This window comes from Nothobranchius furzeri, chromosome 14 (genome assembly GCF_043380555.1).
Source record: "Nothobranchius furzeri strain GRZ-AD chromosome 14, NfurGRZ-RIMD1, whole genome shotgun sequence".
NCBI classification, from domain to species: Eukaryota; Metazoa; Chordata; class Actinopteri; order Cyprinodontiformes; family Nothobranchiidae; genus Nothobranchius; species Nothobranchius furzeri.
The window spans coordinates 44,430,199-44,450,867 of record NC_091754.1 but is presented as its reverse complement, the minus strand read 5'-3'; the positions used below and the strand labels follow the sequence as shown (position 1 = coordinate 44,450,867).

The window sequence follows — 20,669 nt, the reverse complement described above, 5'->3', positions numbered from 1 at the left end:
TGGATCCTGGACTTTCTGGAAGAAGACAAATTAATAAACATCATCAGAAATAAACACAAGCTGCAATTCTTTTAAATGCACGTAAAGACTACCAACCGCCTCAGTAACCAGTGCCAGTGTATAGGGCATTGGTATTACAATGGTTATAATCAGTTAGGACCAGTTATAACCATTTAGAACCAGCTGGAATCAGCTAGGAACAGTTATAACCAGCTAGGAACAGTTATAACCAGCAAAGAACAGTTAGAGCTAGTACCAGTTATAACCAGCTAGGACTAGTTGGAATCAACTAGGACCACTTGGAACCAGCTAGGACTAGATTCAGTAACATTGGAAGGAAGTACGGGGACTAATGAGGTGTTTTGAACTCAATGAAAAGACATTTATTAAAAATACAAACATGTTTCAAACTAAAAAACAAACAATGGCACAAGTTGTTTATGAGAAACAGAACACTCCTTGTTGTGTTGGACCCAAACAGGAATTAACGAGTAGAACGCATCTTCACATGTCTACAGGCATGTCACCCAGGCGTAAACAGGTTTCATAACATAACGGTAAGTGAGACGCGTCGTCACAATGAGCTCATGGTGTTCAGCTGAGAGGCATGATGGGAGGAGTCGTCGTCAGACCTTCATTTGATTATCTGGTCCAACAACAAGAAGACACAAAGACATCAGAACTGGTTTAAACTGGGTTAGCAGTAAGCAGATGTGAGGCTCTACGGAGCGCCTACCTGTCCAGGCGGTTGACCACGTCTCTCACGGTGCTGATGAGATGCTCGTGCTCCTGCGGGCTGCTGACAACAACGCTGTGGAGCTTTTTCATGTAAGAATCAATGGTGTCAAGTGTGGGCGTCTCTCCGCTGCCTACAAACACCAGAAATAGTCAGTTCCCAAACTCCAAGTCAAGAGGTCACTGTGGGCCAGGATGTTCAGAGTTCCCCTCTAACTGTCACACAGCCGTACTGGAGTGATCTAACGAGTGTGATGCATTAACCCCGTTACAGTGACTTTCCACTGGATGCATAGGCGGTGCATAATGACATGTTCTGCCCTCTAGCTCCCTTTCTATGGGAAGCGTTTCAGATGGAAACAGCAGCCAAAAAATTCCACCCAGCTGGTCCTGTAAGGTCAGGAAATCATAGAAGAATTGCAGGACCACATGTGATTATAGCAGTTCACACGATAACAAGCAAAAAGAAAGACGGATGCATGTATGTACAAAGCTCTATGGTTTATTTTCTCTTCCGTTTACTCGGCTACGGAGGTTTCACAGGAAACTAAATACCTTTTTACTAGTTAAACAACTGGAAATCTGAACATGACTTATTTTGAAAGTGTCAGGATGTTTTACATAGCTTTTCACTTTCTGTCTGGCCAGATGTGAACTGTTGAGCTTGACGCTGTCTGGGAGCGTAGCGTGTAAAAAACTAGACGCCACACCCCTACGCTTCTGGGACGCTTCGTGGCCAGTGGAAGCAAACCCATCCACTACGCACCATGTTACGCAGCGCTTACGCGTCCGGTGGAAATGCTCGGTTAGCGGTCGTGAAGCAGAAGGGTAGCGCTGGCTGTGGCCATTCTCACCTGGCAGAGGCACAGAGGAGAAGCTGGAAGTGAGCGCTTGGCGCAGCGTCTCCAGGTGCTGATGGAGGAGCCCGTTGCGTTCCCTCTCCTGCATCACGTCCCCCTCCAGCCGCTCCACCGCCCCGCGCATGCTCTCCACGTGCTTCTGCAGCGCTGCGTTACGCTCCTCATACTCCATGTTGGTCTTACGCAGCTGACGCATCTCAGCTTCTCGAGCTGAGCAGGAAAACACACAAACAGGTTTGGGGACATCAGCCAGTAAACAGCGGTGGAGAACCAGAGGCTGAGATGTTTCACCTTTGCTGTGGTTGAGAAACTCCTCTGTGAAGATCGGGATGTCAAACACGGTCCGGTCTTTTCCCTCGGCATTGCTCTGTCATTAACCAGCAGACAAAAACAGGTCTGCTGAGTGAAAATGGTTGCTGCAGCCGGACTGAGACACTCGTTTATGTAAGTAGTAACTGAGTACATTTTATTTATATAGCCCGTATGTAAACAAAATAAAACAAAGTCATAAAAACATAACAATAAAAAACAGAAACTGATTAACTGATTTGCCCCTTCTGAGGGCCCATCAGACCTGTTCTCCAGTGTAAATGATTACACCACACACTCCACCAGTGACTCCAAAACAAACGTGCTCTTGTCTAGATTATGTGGATTAGATTTATTTGGTCCTCAGTGGAACCGGGTGTTGTGAGACCGTACTGACCTCATGAAGAGCCTCACTGGAAGCTTGGTGTCCAGAATCTGGAGAGGAAGGAGAAAACAGCTAATGATGTGTGTGTCTGAAGTGAGTTTTTACCTCCATCACACGCCACCAGAACACTTGGCCTGTTCTCACCCCCCCGGTGCCTCTTGCCCTTCTGCTTCTCCTGGACCTTCCTGGTGAAATGTTTGTAGGCCTCCGTCTTCTGGTACTTCTCCAGCTCTCGCATGTAGCGCTCCTTGTCTCGCTCTGCTTCGTCCAAGTATCGCTGCAGCAGAGGGTGGAGGAAGCTCAGCTGCAGTCGTCAGGGAGAGCTCTAAGAGCTCTAATGATCTGAAGACCCACCAGAGCCCAGCTCCATCAGACTAGAACAAGGTCAACCAGAGTCAGAAGCTCCAGCCTGAATCAGACACGAGGACCTCACCCTCAGCTGCTGTGTGTGTGTGTGTGTGTGTGTGTGTGTGTGAAGCTGTGGCCCACTTACAAGGGGTGCTTACTAGTGAATCCAGATGTTTTAACAGAAGGGACTTCAGAGTGACTGTGGCGCTAACCTAACCTAACCCTCCTCAGCTGTTTCACCTACCGGCGTGAAACCCGAAGAGCTCTGGAGGCCCGTGGAAGGTTTAAGGTTCACAGACTGGAGCTGGCTGTGTAATCCTGTCTGAGTCTGACCTGCTTCTCCTCTGGGGGCAGCTTGCTCCACTCGTTTCCCAGCATCCTCGTAATCTCGGGAAAGGGCACGTCTGGACGCTCCGCCCTCAGCTGCTCTCGTCTGTCATTCATAAAGCGGACGTAGCCCGTCAGCGGAGCTTTGGGTGCGTTGCTGTCCTTCATGGGCTTCTTCCTCTTCCTCCCTTTGGTCCAGCTGCCACGCCGAGGTTTCTGCAGAGAAACAACAGGAGGTGTGACTGGAAGGTCCTCGGTGCAGCTGACGAAGCTTTGTTGGAGTTTGAACTGGAAATGTCGACCTCTGACCTCCTCTCCATTCCTCTGGCTGCCGTTGTCAGCAGTGGCTGCGGGAGAGCCCGTCTGCTCCTCCATCACTTCTGGAAATGGAGATCTGACAGGACAGAGAGTAAGCGAGGGTTTGTATCCAACCCCAGCAGACCAGTGGTACTGGTAATCTGATTACTGACAGACTGGTGGGACACTAGCGCTGATACAAAAACAAAACAAGCTCCTCTCTCATGTGTCCCAAAGCCCTAAAATAAATGATGGAATGAAACGGACTCCAGCAGCTCAGAGAACACGTCTCACATATGAAATCATTCTGTTTGATTTCTTTGTAACAATAACAACAACAATTGTGTTGACCAAAACATTTCTGAAGATGAGTCGACCAAAACCGACGAAGCCTAAATGCTTTTCTGTCATCAAGGCTGAGACTAAAACTAAGATGGCCACCATTAACAGCACTGAGCCCACTGGGTATGCAGACGACCATCTGTGAACACAGATGGGCCACGACACCCTGACCCTGTCAGCTAACAACAGGAAACTGAGGCGACAGCAGGCTCACCACAACTGGACACAGAAGATTGGAAAAACGTCGCTGAGCTGATGAGCCTCGATATCTGCCCCAAGCTACAGAGAAACTAGCAAAGCTGATCAACATCAGAGCTGTTAACTCCATGAGTGTAAAAGAGGAGCCCAAGTCTCCGCCCTCTCCGGTCGGCTCACGGGTCTCCGGAAGAACAACAACAACAAAAAAAAAAAAGAACGCAAGTCAACGGAGCTAAAATGGTTATTTTCTAACCTGCTTTGCCGTACGCCCTGGATCACACACATGCTGTACTGCAGTCTAAATGAAAACTAATGATGGCGGTTTCGACCACGCCAGTCACGTACTTTGAGATTGATTAGCTTGTAAAAGTTCGTAACTAGCATGACTACATCGGCACGTCGCATATGTGACGCTACCGGCTGCTACGTACCACATGACCAGACTTATGGCGGTTCTTTCCTCCTGAGGAAAAGATTCGAAGTTTTCTGAACTTACAGCCATTCTCCCCATTTTCCCCGTGTCTGGTTCAATGACGTCACTGTGGTGAAGCGCATTTGTAGTCCTGGACTTATTTTCACACAAAAGCTAAAATAACGTTCCCCCCGTTTGAGAATAAGCACGTTCTTGGTATCAAGATGTGTCTTCATCATAAATCATATGTGAAATCCATGGAACAGAACAAGAGGCATTTTTGCATTTGTTTTGTTCCTCTGGGGACCCGTGGTCTGGTAGGGCGTGGCTAAGGCTCCCTGTTGTTTGTGTAAAAGTTCTTCAGTACAAGGTTTAATGACAACTATCCAAAGAGGCAGAATTTGCATTCTGAACCATTTAAACATGGTCCAAAGGGAGACCTGCATCAAACAGCCACACCTGCCATGGAAAGTCAAACCAGTAACAGGGTAAATAACAGCACAGACGCTACATCTCATGTCATTACCAAGTTTTTGCTCTTTGTAAACGTGTGACCTGCAGGTTTATAACACTTTATACACCCAGCCATCCCATCATGCAACACGCTACAGCACCCGACGCGTCGTCTGACAAAGACTGGTAATTACATTAACTGATGCTGTAAATAAATAGGTCTTAAACAGATAGAAATAAGTTGCTGATGCTGATAGATAATAATGCATCTCTCCGAGGGACTCGTAGCTGCTGTACTTAGTTGTTTTTATTGATCTTTATTTATATAAATACACTGTCCAACTCTTGCGGTCAGTATTTGTCAGATATTTTTACCAGGTTGGGTCTGTATTAGTACGCTTCCATGAGTTAAACCCCAGCCTAAACCCTGTGGGTCATAAACTATGAGCAAGTGTACTGGCTCTTTTATGCTCGGAGGTCTTTTTGAGGATCTTGTTTTTTTCTTATTTATTTTTTCCTCTGGTTGGGCCCTGTGCTGTTTTATGAAAGAACAAATAAATTGATATTGATTTAAAAATCGTATCAATCGAGATCTAAATTTCAGTCAAAACAATGGTGATCATCATTTTTGCCATAATGGAGCAGCCCTTTGTGACACCTGAAGGACCTGACACCAGAAATAGGATTTGCTCCTCATCCAAACTGCTCCCAACAGAAATGTCACTGAGTCGTTTACTTTTGTTATCAGCAGGAATGATGTCACGGTTCTCCTCTCAACTAGAAACTATGTGGATGTAAAGACAAACAACTGAGAGAGCTAACCAGCTACCAGCACTGAACTCTCCTTTAGCTCAGCCGCTACACGCAGGACCACCTCAGGTAAAACCGTGTTCTAGCCTTTGACCTCTTCTGTTAAACTCACACACTGCCTACTGAGAATTCAGCTCTTTCACCAATACCATCAGTGGTGCTTGACATGCACCCCTGAAGGTTTCCAGACGTCCCCTAAAACTATGCAGCAGCGCCTCCTGATGGAGCTGAGCTCACAACGATGTCGAATCTGGACTAAAAAAGCTCCAGTTCCCATTTAGACACAGTGAAGAGTCAAATACTCCAAATGCACACTTCTAGTTGAGCTGGCCACAAGAACACATCTTCCAGCCCTGAGATCTGAGGAAACCCGATAAAGTTGTTTTATTTAACCAGGAAAGACTCTTGTGAGTACAAGTGTCGTTTACGAGGATGCACTGCAATTTAAGATGCAAATGTGTGCTAATGTGGTTCTGCATACAACACGGGGTGTTTGTAGGCAATAATACTTTGTGTAGATAACCATAATGATATAAGAGCATCTGCGGCATCAGTGAAAAACCAGAAAACTTTCCTCACAATTTAACTCTGAAAAACCCAGGTAACATTTTAAAATCACATTTTCCTCAAAAAGTTGAATAAAAATAACACAATCATTTAAAAAATAGATCCGATGTACACACTTTAAACAAAATCCTATCATTTTAACGTTGTTAAAAAGCACAGTACAGACAAAACGAACTATTATGGGAAAAATGAGATATTTAAACATTTTTTGTTTATTGTTTCGCCTGTAACAAATTTATTAAATTAAGGCTTGCATTAATGTTAGTGACCGATGTGATCGGAATCACACTTAGGTATGTAAAGTGGGCAGTAATGCTACTAAACACTGTTGTCATTTAAACACAAATAGAAACAAATACAAGGACTGCTAACAGTTAGCGTCATGTAGCACTTAACGCTACGGCTAACTAACGCAACAAATTGTCAAAATGGGCTATTTCCTTGTTTGTTTCACTTTAATCAAATATCAAACACATTAAATTATATTCAACTGAAGCTATAATCTCGTAAAGTAAACGTAAAACCGTTAAGCTAGTAGTGCTCCTAGCCAGACCAGCTAGCATTAGCGTTAGCTCCACCAGGTCTAGTCTTGAAGGTGCAGACATAAAGGTGCAGCTTTAATACAGAAAGAAACACTCACTTATGTATTTTAACGCATTAAATGCAGATACTGACCTTGTTTATCGCGACCCGTGGCTGTTCCTGCTCATTTATTTCCCAATCAAAACAATACAACAACAACGCGATAGAGCTCTAACAGATAGCGAAGCTGTTGGGTCGTGGTTCCGCCTGAGTAAGCAAATAAAGGGTCACATCACGCAGTTAAACACAAACAAATAAATAATTAGGATGTGCAAGAAAATCACACCTTATGGAATTAAAGAACGAGAGCCACAAAATATGTTGATAGGGATTCGTCGCTGAAAAGCTGGTCTATACTTTCTAGCTCTGTGCTCTCTCGCTCTTTGTGTATTTTTACTCAGAAGACTAACCAGGCTCTGCTGCCCTCTAGCGGTGGCGCTGCTCCATTACAGTGATGGAATCATTCAGCCCCCCGAGAATGGCGAACTTCATTAATTAAACTAAGGAAGCAAGCAGCAGCTAATGGCTTGTGAATGTAATTAAACAGATGAGATGGAGAATAGTTTATTTTGTTATGGATTTTATGCAAAAAGCAGGAAAAATACAAACTCAACTCTGCCCAGTTTTGTGTGGGTTTCAATAATCCATCCAAACTGAGAATGTTTCCCACACTGGAAGCCAAAGAAAGAGTAATACATTAATTCGAGTTTAACAGCTGAGATAACTCCAGCAGCATTCTAATTGAAATTTTGATTAGAGCCTTATTCCAATTACCCAGAGTTATTCCACACAGGTTGGACACATCCATCCACTCACTGGGTAATACAATCACAAAGAAAACAGAAGTGTATTGACATCTTAAATGTAACCAGGTTGCTTTCAGACATGAGCGATCTAACTCTATAAATAATAAATGAAGTTGAGCTATTGTTGGAATTGAAGCTCGGGTGGTGATCGACTCATTTCTGAACGACTGTGTTAGAAAACAAACTAAGAATTCTCACAAGAGCCTCATAAATAGGGTGAAACTGAAAGGATTCTGGTGTAAACATAAAAAAGCTGGTCCTGATAGGAAATGAAAGATGCTGGAGGCTGATTTCGTTCACCCACAGGAAAACAAATGCAGGAGCAGGTACACAAATGAGTCTGATTACTTGTGGTTGAAAGAAAAGAGCATCTGCCAGCCATGAGATCGTCTCCACAAGCACACGGTTTACATCCTGTCAGTGCAGAAAGCGTCATGAATCAGTGAAAAGCCTCTCTGCTGTGTAGAATCATGTTTGTCGCTAACTGGCTGATTGTGAACACAATAGTGATTCAGGCCAACTGTTTTGCTCCCAGCAGAAACATGGTTGGCATTGTTTAGAGTATGTTTTAAGATTAAAGCATCAGTGCATTGTGCCTCCGCAGACAGTTTGTTGAGCCAGGTTCAATCGGCTGTCAGCCTCCTCAGATCCCAGCATGCCTGTAGGGCCCATCATCACAGCTGTCCCACTGACCTTGCATCCACCCGCTGCGCCGTGCTTCATCATCTCCTCCATGCTTCAGAAGCTTCCTGTCTGTCTGCAGGCTGGCTGGCCCGGAGACCGACGACATCGACACAAACGTGTGATCCAGCCCTCCTCCAGGGTGTGAGGGTGGTGCACGGCATGCTGGTGTGAAAAACCGGGTCAAAGCTTCAGCTATCTTCAGCCATCATCCTTGATCTGGACCTTCTTCATTCTTCCATCCACCTTGTCCTGATCAGAACCACAGCATGACGTTCATGTGTTGTCCCTCCATCTCTCCCGTAACACTTTGCGTTGTGAGCAGCTGGTTTGGACATTAGAAGGAATCTGCAACGGCTCCTTCATGCCTCAGACACAGAGTATACACTGACAGGGTTGTGTGTTGATCAGAAACAGATCATCGTGAGGTAGGCACTGCAGTCGTTAGCTCAGTTAATGACCTGGTTACTGGTGGTGGATGAGGCAGCAAACTGGGCGACTCCAAAGCCTCGTACAAAACAAAACAGCTGTTTGCTTCACTAACATCAGTAACCCGAGTCCCATTCTGTCCCGCTCTGAACTTGAGACAGTTCTCCACACCTTCATCTCCTCACACTTAGACTACTGTAACTCTCTTTTCACGTGTCTGAGCAGAGCCTCCCTGAACCATCTACAGGTGGTTCAGAATGCCTGTGCTCGGCTTCTGACCAAGTCCTCCAAACACACCCACATCACCCCGCTTCTCCTCCATCTTCACTGGCTACCAGTCATCTTCAGGGTTCATTTCAAGATCCTGGTTCTGGTCTATAGGGCCTTACATGGACAAGCACCATCTTACATTGGTGATCTTCTTAGTCCCTACACCCCCAGCAGGTCCCTGAGGTCCAGTGATCAAAGCCTACTGGTTGTGTAGCACCAGGCTAAAGACCAAAGGTGATAGATCATTTGCTGCTGTGGCCCCCAGACTCTGGACCTCTCTCCCCCTGAGCCTGAGATCAGTGGACTCAGTGGTCTCCTTTAAACTCACCTGTTCAGGCTTTGGTGGGACCTTCTGATTTTCCTCACAACATTCTTTGCTGGAATTTCTGTTTATTCTGTCTTCCAGATCTCATGATTCACTTTTTGAATCATCTTTTGTAATCTTAATATTTCCTTTAATGTCTCATAGGTCATAGATATTTTCTTACCCACAAATCAGAGCATCCTGTATCTGAGAAGGCGTGATGTTCTGAGGACTGTTTGTTAACACCTCACATGTCAAGTCCTGGTTGGTCATACAATCATAATATGAGAATAATTTATGTCATGTCCAGAAATGGTCAATTTTCACCTACATATTGACCTACATGCCACTGGTCATCTGCCGACATGCGTCCCATCCTCTAAGGTGGATTTTACACTCAATCTTCCTAAAAGCCCAGAGGGATACTGCAACCTTGTTGACATTTCCCAAATAAAGCCTTCTCTGATAACACCGCAGGAGTGCCCACTTTCTCAATAAAGTGAACGTTTTCATTAAATGAAATTAACAAATGTTATATGGATGAGAATAATGTTTCATTAATCTGTGCTTCAATTATTGAAATGAAATGAATTATTATATTGAGTGATTTATGTATATGTTAATTGTAACATCCTCAGATATCTCTTATTTAGGATTGACAGGCTCAAAACTCTGTTACTCAGATGCTTCATTAGAACCACTCTGGGGACCACATTTACTGTAACACACCTTTGTCCGTCCGTTATCCTACCTAAACAACTCCTTTCATTATTACATCTGCTCCTGTCACAGTAATCAGTAATGTTTGATATGACAAGGCAATCGTCACGCGCACTTAGACACAAGGACAAATTAAAGTTAAGTTAAACTCATGACACATGGATATTTCTTTTCCCCGGATCAGAGCATCCGGTATCTCAAGAAGGCGTGATGTCTGAGGTTTTCTTGGTAATATCCCTTAACATGGCACGTTCCGATTGGCCAAGTAAATCATAATATGAGAATATTAAAACAGAATCACTTACAGTAATTTAGCAGTCGGAGTCGCATTCCAGCTTCCCATCATTCAGCATTCTGTTCTAGAGAGCGCTTCGGAACAGCCGTCCGGAGCGACACCTTTTTAACCCTGAGCATTTTTGGCCAGCTGCCAAAACACTGCTAAAAGCTGCCTACTGCCGACACAGCAAACGGTTCCTGCAGAACAAAGCTGATGCAATGATGAATCCATTTGAGAAGCAAACTAGTTACAACCTGTCATGACCTGGAGACGACTCTGGACTGACCTGGTCGTACTGCGGTTTTCCTACGGACTTCGGTACCTTGGGGTCACCCGACCCCCTGACATCTCGGATCCAAAAGAGAGTCTCCACTTGGGGTACGTAGACATGACAGATTGCGTCTGATTCATTTTTGATAAGAATCAACCTCATAGCTTAACCCAAACCAAATTCTTCCCTTTTACACCCAGAACTCAGCTCTTCTAGATACGAAAGTTCTGATAACATCATATTCACACATAGGCACCACACATCACATTCCATCCACCTAGATCCATCCATCACAGTAAATGTTAGTTAACTTGTCATGTTTTTATTGTTTAGAAAATGAATTCTTACTTTTTATAAAGCTGACTCATTTCTTGAATCAAGACGAAGTGTTCTCCAATCCCTGAATAAACAAAGAACCCTAGAATCTTCTGATTAAACATCCAAAGACCAAGCAGGTTGATATTCTATATTTATATAGACTATCACAGCTTATTGGTCACAAGTAGAGGTAATAAATTTAGCTCTTAAAGCACTATATTTACCAACTCCTACATATTGGTAAGTTCCAGCCTGATTTATTAAAACTGTCCACTTCGTGTTTGTTCTGATTCATTAATTCATCATCAAAAAACTATTATTTCTGTGTTTGGTCGGACAACAAGGGCAATCTCGTTATTCACCACCAGAGGATGCTGTCCCTACCTATTTCACAAACGGGGAGACTCCCATCCCCGCCAACGGGGGCGCTGACTCCCCCTTGCCATTCAAGTCTGTGTGTCCATTAGGGGTTGTATGAACTAGTCAACTTCACTGCTCTGTAGTGACTTTTTATGCCTTTCAGCGACTAGTCGCTGTCATGTGATAATGAGCGACAAGATGCAGTCCTCGGAAAAGACAGCAGGTGACGAGCTCCTGCGCATCGGGAGGCAACGCGCTGTGCCAGAGCGTCGGTACTGACACCCGCGGTAAAACGGACATTTAACCAAATTGTGACCTTTACCCCTACCCAATTTAACCTTCCCCTCACCCCCATCCTAACCTTAACCAGCTTGCGCATGCAAAACTCTGATTGTTGACGCGCTCCAGACATCTGCGTCCTGTGCACGGCCACAGTAGCATTATCAAATCAGGTGTCACCACCTCAAAAACAAATTTAACACGCGATCGTTTATGTCGGCTCATTTACTTTTATGTTTTCTGTCTTTTATTCTTTTATTTGTGCCTGATGCGTTTCGCTGCTGTGGAGCAAAGCGCATCACCTGCTTTGTCCTCTGGTGACGCACCGATCACTGATGCGGCCGGCGAGCAGCGAGCACTCCGCTATTTTTGCGGTCGGTAGATCTTTTAGAACTGCAGTTCAAAGGTAACTCATGAGGTGAATATATATGAACCCAGGTAGCAGTTTTTCTTTAGGATTGAGAGGAGATGCAGGAAGATAATAAACAGACAGGACAGAAAAATAGTCAAAGAAAAACAAGTTAGTTTTTGTACCTGCTGTTGCAACAAACAGACACCATTGAAGGTAATCAGAAGTGAGGAACAGAAAATGAAATAATTATTTTAATGTTTAGAGCAGCAGGAACTCCGAGAGGCTGCAGACGCACTGCGCATGGGGAGGGGGGAGAGAGCGGAAGTGGAGCAGTATAGAAGCAGAATCTACCGTTGTTAAAAGAGATGTGTTTAACTTTAAAAATGTGGGCGCAATTTTAATTGTCAAAAACTCCAGCGAACCCCCCCCCCCCCCCCCCCCCACACACACACACACACACACACACACGCCGCTTCAGGTGTATGACGTCATCAATGACTAGTCAAAGTTGACTCGATTTTCATTACTTGACAGTCGACTTAAAAAAATTAAGCTGTGCAGCCCCTAGTGTCCTTAAGAAGCTACATCTAAACTGCAAGAGATTAGCTGTTTGTTGATTTTGAAAGGTAAATGCATTTATGTTTGTAATTTTGTCACGTCCTTTGAGTGATTCTGTCACCTTTGTCTATGCTTGTTGTTGTGACTCGGATCAGAGAATTCCAACGTTAGCACAGAGCTAAACAACTCTTACCGCGGTCTGATCAACCATGGTTATTCCGACGCGATACGGGACACTTTCCGAAGCCAATTACCAGATTATTTCAGGCAGAGACCTGAAGCTGCAGTCGTAATCCGACTCAGACATGCACAATATTCCCTTTAGCTTATCTTAAGCTCCGGCTGCTACCTTAGCACCGGGTCGAAGGGTGACGTTACGAGGAACATACCGTATTTACTGCTATCCCAACAATTTATTTGCGAAGAGCCTGTGAAAGGAATACCGTGGTCGACGAGGTTAATTCCCCTGTTGAATTAGACCTAAAAGTCCTGATCTATCAGATCCAGGCCCTGCTGATGTGGCTATATCTAGCATTAGCTGTTTGAGCCCAGAGATAAAACACTGAAGCTTCTTCAGGGAATTTTACTCTCTCTAGACTCCGGGCGGAACACACGGTTAAGAGCAATTCCCAATGCCACATGTTTGGTTTAAAAGATGGGATTCCATCAATCCTCGTTGCCAGAGAAGAAGAGACCTGGACCTTTGTCACTCTGGCCTGGTGGAAGAACTTCAGCTCCCCAGGACTTTGGACGGAACCACCTGTGGATCCCAGCGTGTACACGACTCCAGAGCGTCTTCTCCATTCGTCAGTGAATGAATATGTTAGAAAACCGGACGAGCCCAAAATGAATGACATAGTTAGACAAACTTTTATGTGACCTTCTGAAGTGTTCTTTGATTTTTTACAACTCTGCTTGGCTTGTTGTCAACTTTTACACGTACCGCCACCTTTCATTTTTAACATCGAAGGTCTTAAAAAGACTTTAATTAACCTGTAGGAACCCTGTTCTCGTTCCCCCTCACTCTCTCTTACCTATTCATGTGCCAGTTTTATGGTAACGCATATTTTACTTCTATTGCCTTTTTTGTTTTGTTTTTTCCAGCACAATTAATTTGGTCTGATAGTTTCCTTGTTTTATGTTTTACAGATGCTGTGGAGCTGTAAGTATTGTGAGTTTATTTGTGAGAAAAGGGCTTACCTTTTAAAACATTATCGGTTAAAACATGGAAACTTTGGAAGAACAGTCCCATTTCCCTGCTTACACCAAGAATGTGTGTGCACATTCAACTCCATGAATGCACTCAAGGTTCTCTTAGCAAAGATCCACCAAAAAACCCATGGTACACAGCCAGGATATACTGCACAGGTAACCTTTAAATGTCAGTCATGTGACTTTTCTGCACCCTGCACAGAAGCAGTCTTCCTCACTCACCTGCGCAGTACACATTTGAAGGTAAATCACTGAGTCCAGTGTCCATTTAATGGCTGTAATTTTCACACCAATGTGTATTCTACATTTAATGCACACAGAAGTAAAGAGCACAGAACACTCAACTGGAGGATGTTCAGGCCGAAAATTGTTGCTGGTAATGTAACTAATGAAATGGCACAAGAATATCACGAGCCTCTTAATGACACCTCTGAATCGGAAGACAATGAGGATTCTACCAATGAAGATCTTCACGATTTAGAAAAACAGCTGGAGCACAATCTTGCTGCTCTTTTTTTAAAGATGCAAACAGTGCTACACATTCCAGAAAATACGGTACAAGAAGTTATAAAACAGCTGGTACAGATTTGTGAACTAGCCCAGCCACTGCTGCATAATGCAGTCAAGGACATTCTCAAACAACATACAGATGTGGAAGATTCTGTTGTGGAAGAATTAGTAAGGGCTGCTGAAAAGGGTAATGTAATAATTAAGTTCTGTGGCAAGAATGGCGCTTTATCAACTACCAAAAGGAGAGCAGCGTATGTGAATAAAAACTTTACAGAGGTTAAACCAGTAGAGTACCTTACTGAAAGAGGAAAACATGTAGTGCTGTATATGTACCTTTGCATCCAATGCTACAGAAGACGTTGAACAGGGCAGACATTTTGGATAAAGCTCTTCCCATCCAAAAGCATGTGCAACATGAGTACAGTTCATACAGAGATGGTACATACTGTAATGAAAATCACCTCCTTAAAGGGGATGAATTCAAAATCGCTTTTGGACTATATACAGATGCTTTTGAAGTGTCCAACCCTTTGGGAACATCTAGAAAGAAACACAAAATGAGTGCAGTGTATTGGGTGATTGCTAATGTTACGTCAAAGTACAGATCCACACTCCACTCCATCCAGCTTGCTGTCTTGTGTAAAGCCTCTTATGTGAAAGAATTTGGTTATGCAAAATTTTTCCACCCACTCATTAAAGATCTAGCTTCTTTGGAGCAACATGGTGTCTATGTTGAGAAGAATGCGTTAAAGGGACAGTTGTTTATGGGGCTGCAGATAACCTGGCTGCTCATTCTCTGGCAGGAAAGCCGCACGAAAGCTTTACGGTGGACAGATTCTGCAGGTTCTGCATGGCAACAAGGGACGGAATGCAAGCCAATGAGGTAAATTCAGGTGCAATTGATGATCACAATCAGCAGGTGCAGGAGGTAAAGCAGGATCCCACTAAGGCAAAACAATGTGGTGTTAAAGGAGAGTGTGTACTGACTGATGGTCTGGAGCATTTTCACGTTGTCCATGGGTAACACCAAGAAACATAGTCCCTCCGGCATGTCCTGGGTCTTCCCTTGGGTCTCCTCTCAGTTGGATGTGCGCGGAAAACTTCACCCTACAGATGTATGTTCCCAAAAACGTCCCACAGTTGGTGTCTGCCCATATGAAGAATCCAGCACTCTGCCCAATTTAACTCTAAAAATCACTAATTTTGTGGGTAGTTTTGGAACACAAACCACTGGGATTCCCCATATGGGCAGACACCAGAGGGGTCACTGTGGGTAGTATTTAGGCAGATCCCACTGTGGGGTATCCACAGAAATCCCACAAGGGACTGTAGTGGGCAGACCTGTGGATTCCCCACATGGGCTCACACTCACGGGGCCACTGTAGATCATTTTTGGGTACATCCCATTGTGGGGTGGCCACAGAAATGGTCAACATTAACGCACATGTGCAGTCATCCATTGGGCTGGTTCAGGGCACAAGGGCTCAGCTTAACTAAAACTAACTGGGACCCACGTGGGAAAACAGGAATGAGCCTGTTCATACACCAGCAGCAGCTCTCCAGCAGGTGAGAGGTGTTTCAGTACTACTTTTAATCTTTTACAAATGACTCATAATTCCTAGAGGAGGCTCACAAGGCACACTCACCCCAGACACCGCCCACGCTGAGCCCAACTGGAAATTTTATTTATTTTTATGATGGGAGAAGAAAAAATTATTTAGCAGGGACTGATCCACATAACCGTTAGAAATTTTAACAGTGTGTCCCGATCCACTCACCCACCTCACGGGCCTTGCAGCTCCACCTGGATTATTATCTACCTGTACAATGTATTTAACGTAGAAGCTTCAATGTCTCAGACAAATTATTAATGAGCAAAAAGCATTTTCAAAAAGAAAACTGTCCAAAAAAACAACAAGGCCCTGCGATGCTTAGCTTCTTAATTCAGCCTAACTAAAATACAGCATATGAGAAAATGTAAAACAAGCTTAAGTTTTCATATCAAACACAAGGAATGAAGCTGATCTGTTACCCCGACTTTCCACGGGAGCCGTCAGCAGCACGTTACTGCAGCAGCACGTCATAGCTGCTGATAGGAACCGCTGTGGTCAACAGAACCTTTTCCACTGGAGCCGTCAGCAGCGCGAGTCGGCCGCGTCTCAGGAGCAGCATGTCGCGGCCTTTACGCGCCGGTTCTATTTTCTACGCGCGACGCCTCTGAAACGGGTCAAGTTCGACATTTTTGGGGAAGGAAAGACAGGAAATTGGACGCGGAAACGGAGCGAAGCTACCGAGATTTTCAGAATAAAGAACATACTGCCTTCAGGTTGCTTTACTTTTAAAAAGGTTACTAACTGTGCGGCCCCGTGAGAAGTTATCACCTAGCTAGCAGTCTCCTTTGTTTTTCAGGTCCGTATTGGCGATTATAAAACAGACAGAACATAAAACACAAACCATGTTGTAGTTTTCTCCTGCTTGTTGTTGTGTTTACTGACGAAGTCACTCGTGTGACTTCGTGCTCGGTCGGTGACAGTTGCTCCCTGCTGCTTCGCGTCTCGTAGGAAGGGCCAAGCAGCAGCTTACGCGAGCAAGACGTGCTGCTGCAGTAACGTGCTGCTGACGGCTCCCGTGGAAACCCGGGGTGAGTCTCATCTGAGTGCACCTGCAGTCAGTATCGTGTTGGGTTTGTGTTCCTGTCGCATGGCTGACCCCCTGCCCCTGTGCCTTGGGTTTTACCTTAATTTTGTCCATGTTGTTACCTGATTACCCATCCCACTGTGTATACACGCCTTGTGTTGTTTATTTTCTGTCACACCCTGCCATGATTACTGTTTCATTTTGACATCCACCCCTCTCCTCGGTGCCACTTCCTGTCCTTCGTTAACTTGATTCATCCCAGCTGTTTACTTGTATTTAATCCGTCTGTTCTCCTTTCAGTTCGCTGTTGTCTTCTAGCGCTTCGTTCCAGCTGTGATTAGTCTTTGCTCTCAGTGTTTTGAATAGTTTATGTTTGCTCGTCTCTGCCCTTTTGCCAGCTGGCTTGGATTTATTATTATTTTTTACCTGCTTTTGACCTAAAGGATATTTGCTTTTTACCTCCTTGTTCTCGAGCCTTGCTTTTGGGTCCAGCTTCTGTTAGCTGACAGTACGGACCGGCTAGTTCAAGGCAGGGTGTGACAATTCCTAAGCCTAACCTAAACCAACCTGAACTAAAAGTTAATTCACACCAAACCTCTAAAACCTTAGGGTGCTTATCATTACGTGGACCAGCTAAATGTCCCCACAATGTGGAAATGTCCACACACTACAGGCTAAAGTCAAAATGAGTTCACTTAAACATGTAAAGACACACACACACACACACACACACACACACACACACACACACACACACACACACACACACACACACACACACACACGCACGCACACACACACACACACACACACACACACACACACACACGCACACGCACACGCACACGCACACACACCAAGAGCTCCGGACCCCACATGACTCTCAGTTAGTGGACGCCATTTTGGCATGCAAAAAAGGTAAACAAACACGGATGTAACCATGAACGTGAACGGGATCCGCTTGGATTTTACTTCGTCAGAGTTTACTTCGCACTTTAAAACAGAAGAAATCGTTTTATATAGTCAGAAATTAAATAGAGTAAACATCTCCAACCCTTACCGTGCCCCTGGGATACTTTTTAAAAACGCCAGAAGCTGTCGGAGCCGACTTCTTACTGGACCTGGCCGGGGGAACCCCTTGGGATTCCCCCGGCCGGAGGAGCTGGGGAGAAGGTCTGGGACTCTCGACTCTACTGCCCGCTCCGACGCCAGAAGCTGTCGGAGCGGGCTTCTTACCGGCACAACACCGGACCTGACCGGGGAACCCCTTGGGATTTACCTGGAGGAGCTGGCTCCGGCGGCTGGGGAGAGGGAAGTCACGCTACTGCCCCCGCAACCCAACTCCGGATACGCGGATGAAAATGGATGGATGGACAGACAAATAACAGATTTACACGTAAGTAGTCTCAGTGAGACATATAATAGCAATCCAAAGTGCTTTTTATGTGTGATCTGACAATTGATCAACCATTGCTTAAAAATTAAATACAGCTTAGCCGGTTAATTGCTGTGATCATAAAACACGGAAACGGCAGCACGCAGAACTCACGAGGCAACGTTTTACGTGATGTTTACTTGTTGCTATGAGTAATAAGACAGAAAAAGCCACGCCAAAATAAGTTTAGGAAGCCCACTAAGAATCGTAATAAAAGCATTTAAAATAAATACCATACACAGTTGAGGAAACGTTGGTTTAAGTACCTGATATGAAGCGGTCGCTGCATAAGCGAAAACCTTTACTCTCGGGATCCCACAGTTTCATTTTAACCCGGTCACTAGCGCGTTTTATTACAATGATCCAACGTTTGCGACGCTCCGGATCTTGGGGAATCCTGTAGAAGGCTCATTCCTTATGTCGTCCGCGTCTGTTCTGCATCCTGGGGCACAACAGGAATCTACCATATTTCCCGTCTGATTGAGTTTTCTGACAATAACAAATAGTCCAGCTGCCGGCTTCTGCATGCCAATATGGCGCCGTTTCGATTTGAACTATTGCATGCCGGGAGAAGTGACGTCAACTCCCGGAGCTCTGTAGTTGCAGCTGCACAACCAATCACATTTGGTTGCTAGGCAGAACTGGAGCATTTTTCAGCATCACTAAACTTTGTCTGGATGGCGCTGCCTGACAGGAAATAGCTAGCTCTGCTTTCCTCTGATGATAATGAAAACAATGAATAATCTCAAATCGACAAAATACCTTCTGGATTAAAGGAGGCATGTTATTCCATACAATCCTGTTGACTGAGGATTCCTTACTGACACAATCTGGAATTATTTCCCTTAAGAATTGGCTCTGATGTCCTGCCAGCCAGCTCTTGTTCTCTTACAGATAAGATAGATAAATGCACGTTGAACTATACATCAGAGATGACATCATGTTGTGTGTCTATGGAACCTTTTGAGGACACTTTGTTCCCATAGAAAAGCACTGAGGCTTATGAAAGCAGCCAGATAAGACCTTTACTGGGAAGCAGCCCAGAATTCAAATGAAGGCTGAACAGCCACCAGGCTGGCCTTTGTAAAGAGCTAAAGAGGAGAGAAGAGGTGACAATGGATAATAAGTTGATGTATGATGCTTCAGCTGCAGCTTTAAACGTCTTATCTAAATTCATGCACAATGACAGCCGTGTCACGTTCATCATGTCTGTTCACTGCCGGCCAGATAACGGACAAAAGGAAATCAGTAAGGAAGAAAATCTCATCAAATGAACCATGGGATGATAACTGTGACTTTTTTCAGCATGGTTCACTTATCACTCATTTATTTATTTGTTTGTTTATTTATTTATTTGCTGACTTGTGTTCCAGGAGGATAAAACCACTTCAGATGAACCTTCTTGTTTTCAAGTGGCTCCTCATAAGTTACAGAACCGGGAACTGGGTCGATAAAAATAAAGGGCAGATGCAAAGACACAACGCACAAACAAGCAGACAGCAAAATCTCTGTTGAGGCTCAACAAACCATCAGTCATGTAGCTGACTCAATGGCTGGGGGGGGGGGGGGGGGGGGGATGCATTATATGCTCATGAGCAGAAAGGAAACGAAGAGCTTGACCTGAAACCTGCAGGTAACCCGTTCCAGAGCCGCGGGGCTTTAACTCTGCTTCGCCTTTAACCCTCCCACTGTCTTCATCGGTGACCCCGCCGGGAAAGTTGACCATTGAGCAGGGTTGATGGTTTATCTCTTGAGGTCCACGTGGCAGGGGTGAGGAGTGAACACCACCTCACCTCTGCTTGTGGACCTCAAGGCATAAACCATCGACCCTGCTCAATGGTCAACTTTCCTGGCGGGGTCACCGATGAAGACAGTGGGAGGGTTAAACCAAGAAGTGTTAAATGAGTCAAAATAAAAGCATCTGAAAATGACAACCAATGAAATGCTCAGAGTGTCAGAGTGGTTCAGGGATCATGACTCCACAGTCTGGATTTGAACCCCGTCGGACTCTCCCATAATCAGTACCAGATGTTGGTGACAAATGTGAACACATCTAGTGACGTGGCAGAAGCTCGTGGAGACAGCGTCAGAGAGGATATGGGCTCTAATCGAAGCTTGGAGTGTCATCTGTGTGTATGTGTTTTTATCTTTTGTTTTACAATACTTATTTTATCATGGACCTCACTTCATTCCTCCCTGCTAACAGTGAGTCTGGAGACCAAGGATGTAAGAGGAGCCTTTTAACGATGGGATGTTCCGTCGTTCTCCAAACGTAGAAGACACCTAAGCAGCTGTTTGCACCCTCTGTGCACCTGCTTGCTGCTGCAGTACTGGTGAGTGGTGGGGATGGGGGAGTGCAGCGGCTCCTTGCTTTTTTACTCTGGCTTTCTTCATGCCCTGGGGCATACAGGGCCAGCTCTAGGTAATTTGGTGCCCAAGGTGAGACTGCCCATTTCTAGCCAATTCTAGTCCTGGATGGCTGGTATTCAGCATGTTTTAGTTGTTTCCCTGCTCCAACACACTTGAATCAGTGGTTGAATTACCTGTGCAGCAGCTCTGCAGAAGCCTGTTAATTATCTGCTGACTGAAATCAGGTGTGTTGAAACAGAGTTAAAACTAAAACGT

The 20,669-nt window shown here is 44.8% G+C and overlaps 1 protein-coding gene across 4 annotated transcripts; it reads right to left on the bottom strand.

Annotated features, from left to right (window-relative positions):
- Positions 1-358: 358 nt before the first annotated feature.
- hmg20a (high mobility group 20A) lies at positions 359-7,032 on the bottom strand. Of its 4 annotated transcripts, none has more exons than XM_070544506.1 (10): positions 6,912-7,032; positions 6,719-6,832; positions 3,267-3,358; positions 2,971-3,180; positions 2,434-2,566; positions 2,302-2,339; positions 1,887-1,962; positions 1,590-1,805; positions 737-869; positions 359-646 (listed from the first exon to the last, which is right to left on the bottom strand). In XM_070544506.1, exons 3-10 carry the CDS (start codon positions 3,282-3,284, stop codon positions 643-645), a joined length of 828 nt encoding a protein of 275 aa, XP_070400607.1. In that variant the 5' UTR covers positions 3,285-3,358; positions 6,719-6,832; positions 6,912-7,032; the 3' UTR covers positions 359-642. The 4 variants fall into 4 exon arrangements, with proteins under 4 accessions (XP_070400607.1, XP_015807654.1, XP_070400605.1 ...); XM_015952168.2 differs by having other exon boundaries at positions 3,274-3,358; XM_070544504.1 differs by lacking the exon at positions 6,719-6,832 and having other exon boundaries at positions 3,274-3,358; positions 6,912-6,933.
- Between the last annotated feature and the right edge of the window lie 13,637 nt (positions 7,033-20,669).